This window comes from Ctenopharyngodon idella, chromosome 16 (assembly GCF_019924925.1).
Source record: "Ctenopharyngodon idella isolate HZGC_01 chromosome 16, HZGC01, whole genome shotgun sequence".
NCBI lineage: Eukaryota > Metazoa > Chordata > Actinopteri > Cypriniformes > Xenocyprididae > Ctenopharyngodon > Ctenopharyngodon idella.
This window is the reverse complement of record NC_067235.1, coordinates 21117331-21131385: the sequence shown is the minus strand read 5'-3', so window position 1 is coordinate 21131385 and position 14055 is coordinate 21117331. Positions and strand designations below refer to the sequence as shown.

The 14055-nt window shown below is 39.6% G+C and overlaps 1 protein-coding gene across 3 annotated transcripts; it reads left to right on the top strand.

Annotated features, from left to right (window-relative positions):
* Window positions 1-96: 96 nt before the first annotated feature.
* On the top strand, window positions 97-11715 carry rhbdl2 (rhomboid, veinlet-like 2 (Drosophila)). 3 transcript variants are annotated; one of them, XM_051865244.1, is made up of 9 exons: window positions 97-513; window positions 1069-1291; window positions 2287-2435; window positions 5423-5535; window positions 9025-9318; window positions 10026-10126; window positions 10287-10347; window positions 10494-10555; window positions 10731-11715. In XM_051865244.1, the coding sequence occupies exons 2-9, from the start codon at window positions 1073-1075 to the stop codon at window positions 10911-10913; spliced, it is 1182 nt and encodes a 393-aa protein (XP_051721204.1). In that variant the 5' UTR covers window positions 97-513; window positions 1069-1072; the 3' UTR covers window positions 10914-11715. The 3 variants fall into 3 exon arrangements, with proteins under 3 accessions (XP_051721204.1, XP_051721206.1, XP_051721205.1); XM_051865245.1 differs by lacking the exon at window positions 97-513 and adding an exon at window positions 821-952; XM_051865246.1 differs by lacking the exon at window positions 9025-9318 and having other exon boundaries at window positions 120-513.
* The last annotated feature ends 2340 nt before the right edge of the window (window positions 11716-14055 follow it).

Here is a 14055-nt window from a genome sequence, read left to right as displayed (position 1 = left end):
AAGGATTCCACCATTTTCTTTGAATAAGTTTATGTATTTTCGAATATTTTGTCTGTTTACTTATGGTTGGTTAGTTGTCAGTGTTTAGATAACGGTTTGGGCGTATATTTTCATTTGGACAATGTTTTTAACAATTGCATCACGTGACTTCAGGTGTGGCGGTTTGCGGAAGCTCAGGTAAAGAGTCTACCATACTTTGGCGGGTCAGAGGTTGCTTTTTTTGCTCAACAAAAGTAAACATAAAACGATCCTGCAGACCCTCAAGTTAGGAACAAGAGGAAGGAAGACTGGAACCGGAAAAGCTGGATGAAGCCTGTAATTATCGTCCAGAGAGAACGTCTTTTAGTCCGTGGTGGTCACGAAACTATTTTTGTTTATCTTATTTTAAAAACAGAGACTTTTTTGCCTTATTATTTCAAATAACCAACAACATTAATGAGCACTGGTAGGCGCGCGCTCTTAGAGAAATCTCTTGTACTCGCGTGAGAGGTGGTGGATCAGATCGAAGAAAGGGTAAGTTGAGTTTTTTTTTTGCAAATTCTCTATATTCAAAGGAGTTTCAGACATAAAAAGCACTTATTTTTGCTCAGTTTAAATGCAATTTCTAAACATTTATAGAAAACGCGCTCAATAGACCACATCATCACTTAAAAAAGAAAACGAAAAACAACCTGTATTTCAGGTTACAGAAATACAGGTTTCTGTAACCTGAAATATATTAATTACTCTTACAATTTGTTTCCCCTTATAAAGTTGTTTCTAAAATGAAAAGCATATAGCCTATAGTAACCTCGTAAATAATTCCATACAGGATGAGTTTGTTTATGCAGGAAGAGCCAATAACTCCGGAAGAGAGAGAGCCTCTGAAAAACGTGGAGATGAAATCTATATAGCTTTGAAATACATTTTAGATTTCTTTTAAGTTTGCTTTTGCTCTGTTACAATTGCCAAGGTTACTAAAAACTTTTCTGTTAGCCTAATGAAATAATAAAAATAAAAACTGTAATTCCTTTTGTTCATTTTTGTCAATTACTCTAAAAAACGACCCTTTTGATTTGCATTTTTAAGAGAAATGGGCGATAATGACATCGAAGAGCAAGACAGTTTTCCCGTAGAGAGGGATGAAGAAGGTGGTGATCGAGCAAATCCGAAGAGAAGAGGTCGCAGGGTAGAAAAGATACAGAAGAATGTTTCGAAATGGATGCTTCCCGAGGAGTTACGGGAGACGTATTTGGAGCGAGCGAACTGCTGTCCGCCACCAATCTTCATCATCCTCATCAGCTTAGCGGAGGTACAATCAAATGTTTGTTGCAAAACATCAACCTTTGTACCGCTGGAATTTTATCTTTCTGGCTATATTGAACTGTTTCTACTGTCTCTTGAACCACAACAGCTTAAACCAGTTACAGTTTGCTGGTCTGGTTTATTAAAATGGTCTCCCAGCCTGGCCAAGCTGGTCTTGAGCTGGTTTATCTGATCTATTGGCCAACCTCTTTTAAACCAGCCTATATATATATATATATATATATATATATATATAGTAGTCAACATCTGAAGTGGATCAAAAAAGTTAATAAAAGTTGTCCTAAGAAGAAGGTTTTAAGACAACTTTGATGAAAGGTTTTGATCCACTTCAAATGTTGACTACTGTATATATATAATATATATATATATATATATATATATATATATATATATATATATAATGTATGTCTATGTATATATATGTATATAATGTATGTCTATGTATATATATGTATGTTTATTTGTTGTAAAAACTTTGCAGCAACCAGTACATTTCCATTAATTTGCAAACATTTTTGTTGGGATGTCTCACTATGAAAGAACAGAGATTCTTTTTTGAGCTATGCTGTCCACTTTTCCATTCCTGTATGGCAAGTCTTAGCCACAGTGTTTGAAAAGCCAGATTCATCCTTGTTTCCGTGGACATTACTTAAAATAGACCTAGTCACTGAAAATCAGCCTCTTGAAAATGAATAAACTTTTGAGACCTTCCATTAGAAAGTGTCTTTTTTATTATTATTATTTACCACAATTCATATTTGGTTTAATTTACACATATTTTTTACTAAAATGATGTGTCTAAATATGAGTTAAATACTGCTAAACCAAAATTTTTTCCTGTGAGCTTTTTCTGCTACAGTAGAAATGAAGGCCTTTTGAGACATTGACACACAGGGTAATGTTTTGGACAGTGCTTTTTGGCTACTGGCATAATGACGACTTGATGTCCTGTCTCTCAAAACTCTTTTCGATCTTTGACAGTTAGGAGTGTTTATCTACTATGCGGTATGGAAGCCTCAAAAGCAGTGGATAACCCTGGGTACAGGAATCTGGGACAGTCCTCTTACCTATAAGCCCGAACAACGCGAGGAGGCATGGCGGTTTTTCTCCTACATGTTTGTACATGCCGGGTAAGGGGATTTTGCTCATTTTCATTATTTTAAAATTACTCTCTATTTTGGGAGTTGCAGTTGTACATGAAAGTGCTCAATGAAAACTATTTAATTAGCCCTTTGCCATCCTAAATGAATGAAATAATAAAAGTTATTTCCAGTGAAATTATTAAACTCCTGTTCCACTGGGCCAGACATCCAAGTTAATAAGTTATTGGTATTTAAAGGTATTATTGGTATTTAAAGGCTTTTTTTTTTTTTTTAACACTTTTTGTTATACTGGTTGAAACTATCTTCACATCCTGATGGCAATCAATAATAAAAGTGGTCTAAATATTAAAAAAAAAAAGGTACATATATCTTTGAATATATATCATGGAAGTTTCAGGACCAAAAAGTGCAGTCCGAATGCAATATAGGATGTCCTACCTGCCTGTCAACCTATGTATTTCAATTCAATTCAATTCACATTTATTTTTTATAGTACTTTTCACAATACATATCATTTCAAAGCAGCTTTCTACAAAATGCATGTGTCTATCTACATTACGATTTAGAAATATCTGTTATCAGAGGTGACTGTGTCCAAGTGTTATGTGTTTCAGAATTGTACATATACAGGTGCTGGTCATATAATTAGAATATCATCAAAAAGTTGATTTATTTCACTAATTCCATTCAAAAAGTGAAACTTGTATATTATATTCATTCATTACACACAGACTGATATATTTCAAATGTTTATTTCTTTTCATTTTGATGATTATAACTGACAACTAAGGAAAATCCCAAATTCAGTATCTCAGAAAATTAGAATATTACTTAAGACCAATACAAAGAAAGGATTTTTAGAAATCTTGGCCAACTGAAAAGTATGAACATGAAAAGTATGAGCATGTACAGCACTCAATACTTAGTTGGGGCTCCTTTTGCCTGAATTACTGCAGCAATGCGGCGTGGCATGGAGTCAATCAGTCTGTGGCACTGCTCAGGTGTTATAAGAGCCCAGGTTGCTCTGATAGTGGCCTTCAGCTCTTCTGCATTGTTGGGTCTGGCATATCGCATCTTCCTCTTCACAATTCCCCATAGATTTTATATGGGGTTAAGGCCAGGCGAGTTTGCTGGCCAATTAAGAACAGGGATACCATGGTCCTTAAACCAGGTACTGGTAGCTTTGGCACTGTGTGCAGGTGCCAAGTCCTGTTGGAAAATGAAATCTGCATCTCCATAAAGTTGGTCAGCAGCAGCAAGCATGAAGTGCTCTAAAACTTCCTGGTATACGGCTGTGTTGACCTTGGACCTCAGAAAACACAGTGGACCAACACCAGCAGATGACATGGCAGCCCAGACCATCACTGACTGTGGAAACTTTACACTGGACCTCAAGCAACGTGGATTGTGTGCCTGTCCTCTCTTCCTCCAGACTCTGGGACACTGATTTCCAAAGGAAATGCAAAATTTACTTTCATCAGAGAACATAACTTTGGACCACTCAGCAGCAGTCCAGTCCTTTTTGTCTTTAGCCCAGGCGAGACGCTTCTGATGCTGTCTGTTGTTCAAGAGTGGCTTGACACAAGGAATGCGACAGCTGAAACCCATGTCTTGCATACGTCTGTGCATAGTGGTTCTTGAAGCACTGACTCCAGCTGCAGTCCACTCTTTGTGAATCTCCCCCACATTTTTGAATGGGTTTTGTTTCACAGTCCTCTCCAGGGTGCGGTTATCCCTATTGCTTGTACACTTTTTTCTACCACATCTTTTCCTTCCCTTCGCCTCTCTATTAATGTGCTTGGACACAGAGCTCTGTGAACAGCCAGCCTCTTTTGCAATTACCTTTTGTGTCTTGCCCTCCTTGTACAAGGTTTCAATGGTCGTCTTTTGGACAACTGTCAAGTCAGCAGTCTTCCCCATGATTGTGTAGCCTACAGAACTAGACTGAGAGACCATTTAAAGGCCTTTGCAGGTGTTTTGAGTTAATTAGCTGATTAGAGTGTGGCACCAGGTGTCTTCAATATTGAACCTTTTCACAATATTCTAATTTTCTGAGATACTGAATTTGGGATTTTCCTTAGTTGTCAGTTATAATCATCAAAATGAAAAGAAATAAACATTTGAAATATATCAGTCTGTGTGTAATGAATGAATATAATATACAAGTTTCACTTTTTGAATGGAATTAGTGAAATAAATCAACTTTTTGATGATATTCTAATTATATGACCAGCACCTGTACAAATCATGCATTAGCTAACAATGTATGAGTTTAAACAATGTATTAATTTGAATACCTCTGCACACACTGCATGTTCTGTAAGGCTATACAGAGCTGTAGACAGACAGTCACCAAGCTCCGCAAACAAACAGCAGCCGCCTTTTACAGTTCGGACTCCGAGTTATGCGTTTCTATGGCATCAATATCAATGCCGAAATAAATCTGCAGCTGTCAGGTGGTACAAGTCAGGGCTCTTTAAGTTGTTTGGTCATTATTATGGTAAAGTTATGTGCTTTAAGACAAGAGGTAATTTAACGCCGTCTCTCATGACGCTTTGCACACTCTGCTCTGGCTGTGCGCTTTCATGTGTTTTGAAAGAGACGTGGCTTTGGAGATGCTCTGAAGGGAGGGTGGGATCTTACGCTGCATTCACACGGGGCGTCGGCGTTAACGCTTATTTACTTTGAATGGGTGACGTCATGAATTGTGGGTTCCGTTGCGTCACTTCATTCGCGTTGCTCGCGGCAGAAGTTGACTTTTCAAGCGCCAACGCAGGCGTCAGCCAATCAGATCACAGACGCTAGCCAATTGCGTTCTTGCAACACCAGAAAGTAATGTGATTGGCTGTTGTACTATGACGGTTGCATCAGCTCAAGCTTCAGACACGCCCTCCGTCAAGCGCTGACGCCGACGTCCCGTGTGAATGCAGCGTTATGCTTTCAAAGCTAGCTTGCTATTGCTAGCTTCTCCGAAATTGCCTATCCTACCTTTAATACCATCTTTCTTCGTTTAGGGTGGAGCATATCATGGGAAACCTGTTAATGCAGCTTCTTCTTGGCATTCCCCTGGAGCTGGTGCATAAGGGCTTTGAAGTAGGCATGGTCTATATGGCAGGAGTCCTTGCAGGTAGGTTTGCGTATTTCAGTAGTTCTTACTGGGATACAGTATACAATATCTCACATTGCAATGCAATATTTGTTTGGATTGCAAACAATTACTGCAAGTTAAGTCACATGTTTGTTCTTTAAATACGTATTGTTTAACATACTATTGCATTCTGGTCTGTTTTGACCCAGAAGAGGTACATCATTTATTATTATTATTATTTTTTTAATCTATAGTTTTTAGTATGAAGATGAAACTTTGTAAGTTTATGACTGTCAAAATACACATTTATTTTTTCAGATTTTTTTTAAACAAAAAGTGTTAGAGATTTAACCATTTAAACTGAATTTTTGCACGTTTTGCGTTCTGGACTGTTTTGTCCCGAAAGTGAATTGTGGCTTTACACATGAAATATTTTTCTAAAAACATCTATTAGTTAGAGTTAGCCTCTTTCCTACACTTACACACAAATTTTTTTCCTTCCCACTGGGGCTGCATTTTGTTTATAACATGCTCGCATATGCACACACAATAATTCTGAAATTAAAATAAAATGACAGACAAATTGTCTTAATGTGATTGTAGAGCAAAAGTTCATAGACTAAATAATCTAAATTTTCAATGAATTTAATTAAATCAGTTGAAGTCAGTGGAGTTCATACTGGTAATTCTCATATTATATGTTCTTATGAATTACATCTAATGATATATTCAAATACAATTTCTCATAAATATTGATTAATTTTTTTTCTTTTATCACTGATTTTTGCTGTAGTTCTGTCACAGACACGCCAGGCTCTACACTCACCCAATTACAACGCACTCCCTCTCCTGAGTATTAACCAGCCACACCTGACACTCATCAGCACTCATCACCACAGCAGCATAAAACACACTCCTGAACACTCACTCTCTGTCCGGTCTCGTTAATGCATACTGACCTGTTATGCTTACCTTCAGGACTCCTTTATACGACTACTTACCTGTCTCCAGCGTCCTCTGTGATTCCTTGTGTCTCCACGTCTCCTGTGAGTTTCAGTGTGTTCGTCTGCTTTTCGTCAATCTGCATCCACGCTCCCTGAGAAAACAGGGAACTAAAACTAAAACAAGGCTACATCCGACCGTCCACTTCCCCTGCTGCTTCAAGCTTTTTCTTTGTGGCGAAGAAGGACGGAGGCTTGCGGCCCTGCATCAATTACAGAGCTCTCAATCAAATCACTATCAAGTTCCGTTACCCCCTTCCTCTCGTCCCATCAGCTCTGGAACATCTACGCGGCGCCACTGTGTTCACCAAGTTGGACCTCCGCAGCGCGTACATCCTCATCAGAATACGTGAGGGGGACGAGTGGAAGACAGCTTTTGTGACACCTACTGGCCATTATGAATATCTTGTCATGCCGTATGCACTGGTCAACGCCCCCTCCGTATTCCAAGACTTCATGCATTAGGTGCTCCGGGAGTTCCTGCACAGGTCCGTCCTGGTCTACATTGACGACATTTTGATCTACTCCCGGAGCATGGCCGAACATCGCCAGCACGTTGCAGAGGTCCTCCAACGCCTGAGGGACTACCACCTTTTCCTAAAGGCCGAGAAATGCACTTTCCATCAGCCCTCAGTGCAATTTCTCGGATATAACATCGATCGCAGTGGCGTCCGCATGGACGAGAGGAAGGTTACTGCAGTAAAAGAATGGCCCATTCCCACATCTGTAAAAGAATTACAAAGATTCCTGGGGTTTGCAAACTTCTATCGACGTTTCATCCAAGGCTACAGTTCCATCACCAGTCCACTCACCAACCTCCTCCGTAATAAGCCCAAGTCTCTGTCCTGGACTCCAGCCACCACTCAAGCTTTTGAAGCCCTCAAGACGGCGTTCACAACCGCTCCCCTCCTGGCTCACCCTGACCCAGATCTCCCCTTCGTCGTCGAGGTCGACGCCTCCACCACCGGAGTGGGAGCGGTGTTATCACAGCAGCAGGGGAATCCCAGGAAACTCCATCCATGTGCTTTCTTCTCCCGGAAACTCAACCCGGCGGAGGTAAATTACGACATCGGCAACCGAGAACTTCTCGCCATCAAGCTCGCCCTGGAGGAGTGGAGGCATTGGCTTGAGGGAGCGAAACATCCATTTGTGGTCCTGACTGACCATAAGAACCTGGGGTATTTACGGGATGCCAAGAGATTGAATCCCCGCCAAGCAAGATGGGCTCTGTTTTTCACGAGATTCAATTTTACCATCTCTTATTGTCCTGGATCAAAGAATGTAAAAGCCGATGCCCTGTCCCGCATTCACAGTCTTGAAGAAAGCAACGATGACCCAGAGCCCATCATCCCCGAAAAACTCTTCGTTAGTCCCATTTCCTAGTCAGAAGAGACGCCTCCCGGGTCCAATGCCTCCGCCAACATCCCGCCGGGTTGCCCCCCTGGATTGAAGTATGTTCCACGAGCACGACGCACCCCCTTGATTCACTCTTCACATACTTCACTGGGCACTGGCCACCCAGGGGTCAACGAGACCCTCTCGCTGTTAAAACAGCGCTTCTGGTGGCCAAATATGACATCCGACGTCAGGAGGTACGTACAGGGGTGCAGGGAATGTGCCATCTCAAAGTCCACGCCATCTTCCCTCCGGTAAACTCCAACCTCTGCCCATTCCCACTCGTCCTTGGTCACACCTAGGAGTGGACTTTATCACTGACCTTCCAGTCTCCAACGGATGTACCTGCGTGCTGGTTATAGTAGATCGGTTCTCCAAGTCCTGTCGACTAATTCCCCTGCCTGGACTGCCCACAGCTATGGAAACCGCTGAGCTACTGTTCAACTATGTGTTTAGATACTATGGATTACCTGAAGATATTGTATCTGACCGTGGATCACAATTCACCTCCCGAGTCTGGAAGGCTTTCTTCAAACTCCTAGGTGTGGCCATAAGTCTCTCCTCTGGCTACCATCCACAGACGAACGGGCAGACAGAGAGGAAGATACAGGAGATTGGCCGTTTCCTACGTACCTTCTGTCACAGTCACCAGGACTCCTGGAACCAGTTCCTGGGCTGGGCCGAGTATGCCCAGAACTCTCTCCGTCAGCCCACCACAGGTCTTACTCCTTTTCAATGCGTGCTCGGCTATCAGCCCCCACTGTTCCCCTGGGATGGGGAACCATCAGACGTCCCGGCGGTTGATTACTGGTTCCGGGAGAGCGAGAGGGTCTGGGACTTGGCTCATCTGCAACTCCAACGAGCCCTACGCAGGTGCAGGTTGACAGCCGACCTTCGACGTTCCCACGCACCCAACTACCAACCAGGACAGAAGTTTGGTTGTCAACCCGGGACATCAAGATGCACCTGCCCTGTAGGAAGCTGAGTCCTAGATTCGTTGGCCCCTTCACCATCATCCGGCAACTCAACCCTGTCACCTATCACCTGCAACTCCCTCCTGAGTATCGCATTCACCCAGTGTTCCACGTTTCACTTCTGAAACCTCACCATCCCTCTGTTCTTCCCTCCACAGAGCCTGGCGACACCGAAGATTCCCCTCCTCCACTCATCGTAGATGACGGCGTGGCCTACCAAGTCAAAGACCTCCTGGACTCCCGGTGTCGTGGTGGGTTCCTAGAGTACTTGGTGGACTGGGAAGGATACGGTCCCGAAGAACGATCATGGGTTCCTAGGAATGATATTCTTGATCCAAGTCTCCTTGATGACTTCCATGCCAGACATCCCAACAGACCAGCTCCTCGTGGCAGAGGTCGACCACCACGACGTCGGGGTCCGCGGTCCTCAGGAGCGGACCGTGGAGGGGGGGGTAATGTCACAGACACGCCAGGCTCTACACTCACCCAATCACAACGCACTCCCTCTCCTGAGTATTAACCAGCCACACCTGACACTCATCACCGCAGCAGCATAAAACACACTCCTGAACACTCACTCTCTGTCCGGTCTCGTTAATGCATACTGACCTGTTATGCTTACCTTCAGGACTCCTTTATACGACTACTTACCTGTCTCCAGTGTCCTCTGTGATTCCTTGTGTCTCCACGTCTCCTGTGAGTTTTAGTGTGTTCGTCTGCTCTCCGTCAATCTGCATCCACGCTCCCTGAGAAAACAAAGACAAGTATCAGATCCAGTATCACGTTCAGTCAACATATCCACCTGCTTCAACTCACCTGCACTCTGCCTGCACGCTCAGTTGTCTTTCAATAAACTCTGTTTACACTTACCAGTGTCTCCGCTCCCTTCTGTATGTAACAAGTTCTTGAAGAATTTGAAATTTCAAAGAATTTCTCAATTTTTTGAATTAATAAAAAGAGAGTAAATGAAGTAAGAGCATGGTGAGAACATGGTAACATTCAAAACTTTTGGACATTCACTCATTAATGAGAAGTTCCTGATTAGATACAATATGGTTTTAGTTTGAAATATTAAGTTATGATCATTTTATCATTTTGCTGTTGATCCAAATCTTCATATTCTCATGGAATGTGTTTATATGTGTGAATCCTCTTTCAGGCTCTCTTGCCAGCTCCATCTTTGATCCTCTCAGTGCTCTTGTGGGTGCTTCGGGAGGTGTTTATGCCCTCATGGGAGGTTACTTCATGAATGCTGTGGTGGTGAGTAGATTGCCTGTAATATTTGATGGAATATATATATATATAATATATATATATATATAATATATAATTTTTTTTTTTTTTTTTTTTTTTTTTTAGAAAATACAATTCAGACTATATACTCAAGTACCCAAATAAAAATGTTTTCTTTTTCCTATAGAATTTCAGGGAGATGATTCCACTTATGGGAGTGTTTCGCATTCTTGTAATTGTTCTTATTGGTGCGTCCATTTTCACTTTCCACTCTACTATTGGTATCTTATTTGACATCTACTATTGATGTTTGGATAAACTAAGCATTTTGTTCAGACCTATTAACTGGTTAATGAAAATGTTTATGTTTTTTTTTTTTTCTTTTTTTTTTCAGTTGGAACAGATGTTGGATTTGCTATTTACAGAAGGTTCTTTAGCCACGACGCTGCCATGAAGGTGAGGCAGTTTTAAGATCATAGCAGAATCATAAGCCATATATTTAAATATATTATTTAAACCAGAATACCTAATACTCAACTAGAATGATTTAGACTACAAGCTTAATAAATAGGACATACCACAAGAATTCACTCTGAATATAGTTTTCACACAAGGTTCTTGTTTTTGTTAGGTCTCTTTTGTGGCCCATATTGGTGGTGGTGTAGCAGGCATGACCATTGGTTATGTTTTTTTCACCAATTACAATAAAGAGCTCCTCAAGGACCCACGCTTCTGGATGTGCATTGTTGGATACATCGCCTTCTTCTTGTTTGCTGTCATTTTCAACATCTTCCTGTCCCCAGCACCCGCATGAGGAGGATGAGTGTCTGTGATAGTTGAAGTCATGCATCAGTTCACAATGGACAATCATGGCTTTTTTTTTTTTTCAAAAGAAGCAAGTCTCAGGTCAATATAACTTTCAGACAAGACTCTTAAGGTTGTATGCTTATACACTACATACATATCTAAAGTAAATGTAATTTTTAGATCCAAATATTCCCTTTTTGGTTTTGCTTAAACACACCTCCAGTTTAAAATGTATATTTTGACCTTTTTTTTGCGTGTGTGAGACCATTTATTTTGTATTCACAAAGTTATTGAGCCCTTTACAGGCTGGCCTACAAACTGAAGTCATGACTAAAACAGCTCAATTTAATTGAATTTAATTGATTTGAAGTGAGCCAAAAATAAGCTTTGTGGTCAAAAATAATATACCTGCCATGTAGTTTTTTTTTGTTTTGTTTTTGTTTTTTTAAAATAAAACTCCGTTTTACTTTTAAATACATTTCTAATTTCTTAGACTCAGAATATTGGAAGTGTCAGTAGAGGGCAGCACTGATCAGCAAGTGGACAGACCTCAGCCTGAGGTCACAACAATGTAGTTTATTTAATGTGGTGTTGCATAAGTTATTGATCTATAATCAATAGGAAATTGTGTCAATTCAATTCTAATGACATGCATCACTACATGATTATCGTATTATTTTGTTTCAGGGTTTAGGTTGGAAATGTCTGTTTCATTTTATTAAAAAAAAAAAAAAAAAAAAAAAGTACTAATATTTTAAAACCAATGTGTTCAAGTTAGTCATTAATTATATTCACTTGTTTAACATATAGTTGTTGTATGTACTGGTTAATGAGTTTGTGTGTGAGGTAAATGCTGTACCATGCCGAATAGCTGAAGGTCAAGTGAGTTTACATCTGAAAACATCCCAAAACAAATGTTGTCCTCTGTCCCCCTGTTCTAATTAGCTGATGGTAGTTCTCCAAAACAGATCATTGATTGCCAGCCAATATGGATACAGTGTTCTTGCCGGTCTAAACAGAACATTCCAGGTATTTTCAGTTCATGAAAAAAATCAATTTTCATTACAAATATGTCTGAGCTACTATGATATTCATGGCACTTCAGTATTCACTTCATACAGTGTGTTTGCTGCAAAGAAAGCTTGTTAAAAAGGGCTGATACAGAACCCTATTAATTTGTTCTTCTTAATATAACAAAAAAAAACTCCAGCCACATGGCAAAAAATAGTTTACTGATCGTACAAGCATGCTTTCATTAAGTGATCTTAATATATACTTATTCTAGTCCTCACACTTGTGCCATAATAAACTGAACATCTGCCATTGAGTATTCAATGCATGTTTCTGAAATTTACAGAACTATCTTATACCTGATGTGGTATAAGAGTCCTTAAAGGGCATTTGAGGATGTGAAGAGGTTGCTTTGAGGCAAATTTTCCACTCTGCTGACCAATCACATCAATTAGGTATATTTATGACTAGCAGAACTTTCCAGTACAAACGATAATTTGGGTTGTAAATCAAATCAATGTGCAACGCGCTCACTCCTGGAATAATGTGTGTTAATCTAATTCTGGGCTATATTTAGAACATAATTGACTGATGTCTGGGGCTGTGGCTTCAACTAAATGTTCATCAAAAGTTCAGTTATTTGCCCTGACTAACAGAAATGCCGATCGGGCACCACCAGGGACATTCCCCTGCCTTACACGAATAGATATTTTGTTCTATTCTTTTGTTCTATAATCTATTTTTAGATGAAGAAATACATATAGGGTGAATTTAGGTTCATTTGGACACTTTTTCCAAGTCATCTTAATGGCAAAAAGTGTCCCAGTCACACTGAATTCACCCTACATAATCTGCGCTCTTTCAAAAGTGTTGCAGCATTAAGATTTTTTCTTTGAAAGAAATGAATACTTGCATTAAACGGGGACGCATTAAATGAATAAAAAGTGACAAATTTTTCAAATAAATGGTGTTCTTTTGAACTTTCAATTCATCAAATGATGCTGAAAAAGGATCAAGGTTTCCTCAAAAATATTAAGCAGCACAACTGTTTTTAACATGGATAATAATAATAAATGTTTCCTGAGTACCAAACCAGCATATTAGAATGATTTCTGAAGGATCATTCATGTGACACTGAAGACTGGAATAATGATGATGAAAATTCAGCAGGTATAAATTACATTGTTTAATAAATAGTAACATAGAAAGCAGTTATTTTAAATTGTAGCAATTCCACAATATTACTGTTTTATTTTGCATAAGAAACATCTTGCTGTCACATTTAGTTAGTATAAGTTTAATTTATATGGACTTTAGTTTATTTCTCTTCAGTTACCTGTTTCCTTTGTTCTAGTTTACCTCCACTAATCAGTTGTCATGGACATTCATTTAACGAGCACACCTGTCTGTATTTAGTTCATTATCACTGTGTATTTAAGTTCCTCCTTGCATTCAGTTCTTTGTCCAGTATTGTTTGTGTGTAGTATGTTGTTTCATATCTTTATGTATTGCCTGAGTTTACTTTGTTTTAACACGCTTCAATTTGAATTTTCTTCTTCATCATCATCGGACTAAGGGAGTTGATTACACAACACCATTTTCAACTAAAAACGGAAAACTTTTTATGCGTTTTGGCCGTTCATTTACAGAACAACGCCATTTTGGTGGCCTGATAACACAAACTTTTGAAAACGGGTTTCAAAGTGGAAGTTTTTGAAAACGATACTGTTATCATCTCCATGTAAACGGCAAAAACGCAAATCTGTGAAAACGCTGAATGCATACATATGCGTATTACATGTTTAGTCTATCCATCTTAATTTTCAATGTGGAAATAAGGTGTTTACTGTGAATGTGCGAGATTTTTGATTTATTAGCCGTTATAGGGAAATAACGAGAAGAATATCAAAGTGCAGTAAACTAAAACAAATTGACATCACCAACTATTTGTCTGGCATGCATAATACATCATTTTTAGTCGATAGTTTTGATAACGTTGTCATCTGTACAAAGAAAAATCTTTTTTTCTATTTTTATTACATTATTGTCGTGTAAACGCACCCTAAGATGTTACAGAATACTGGACCTGAAATAAAGAAAATGGATTTTGCAGCAAAACTCATTGACTCATTGCCCAT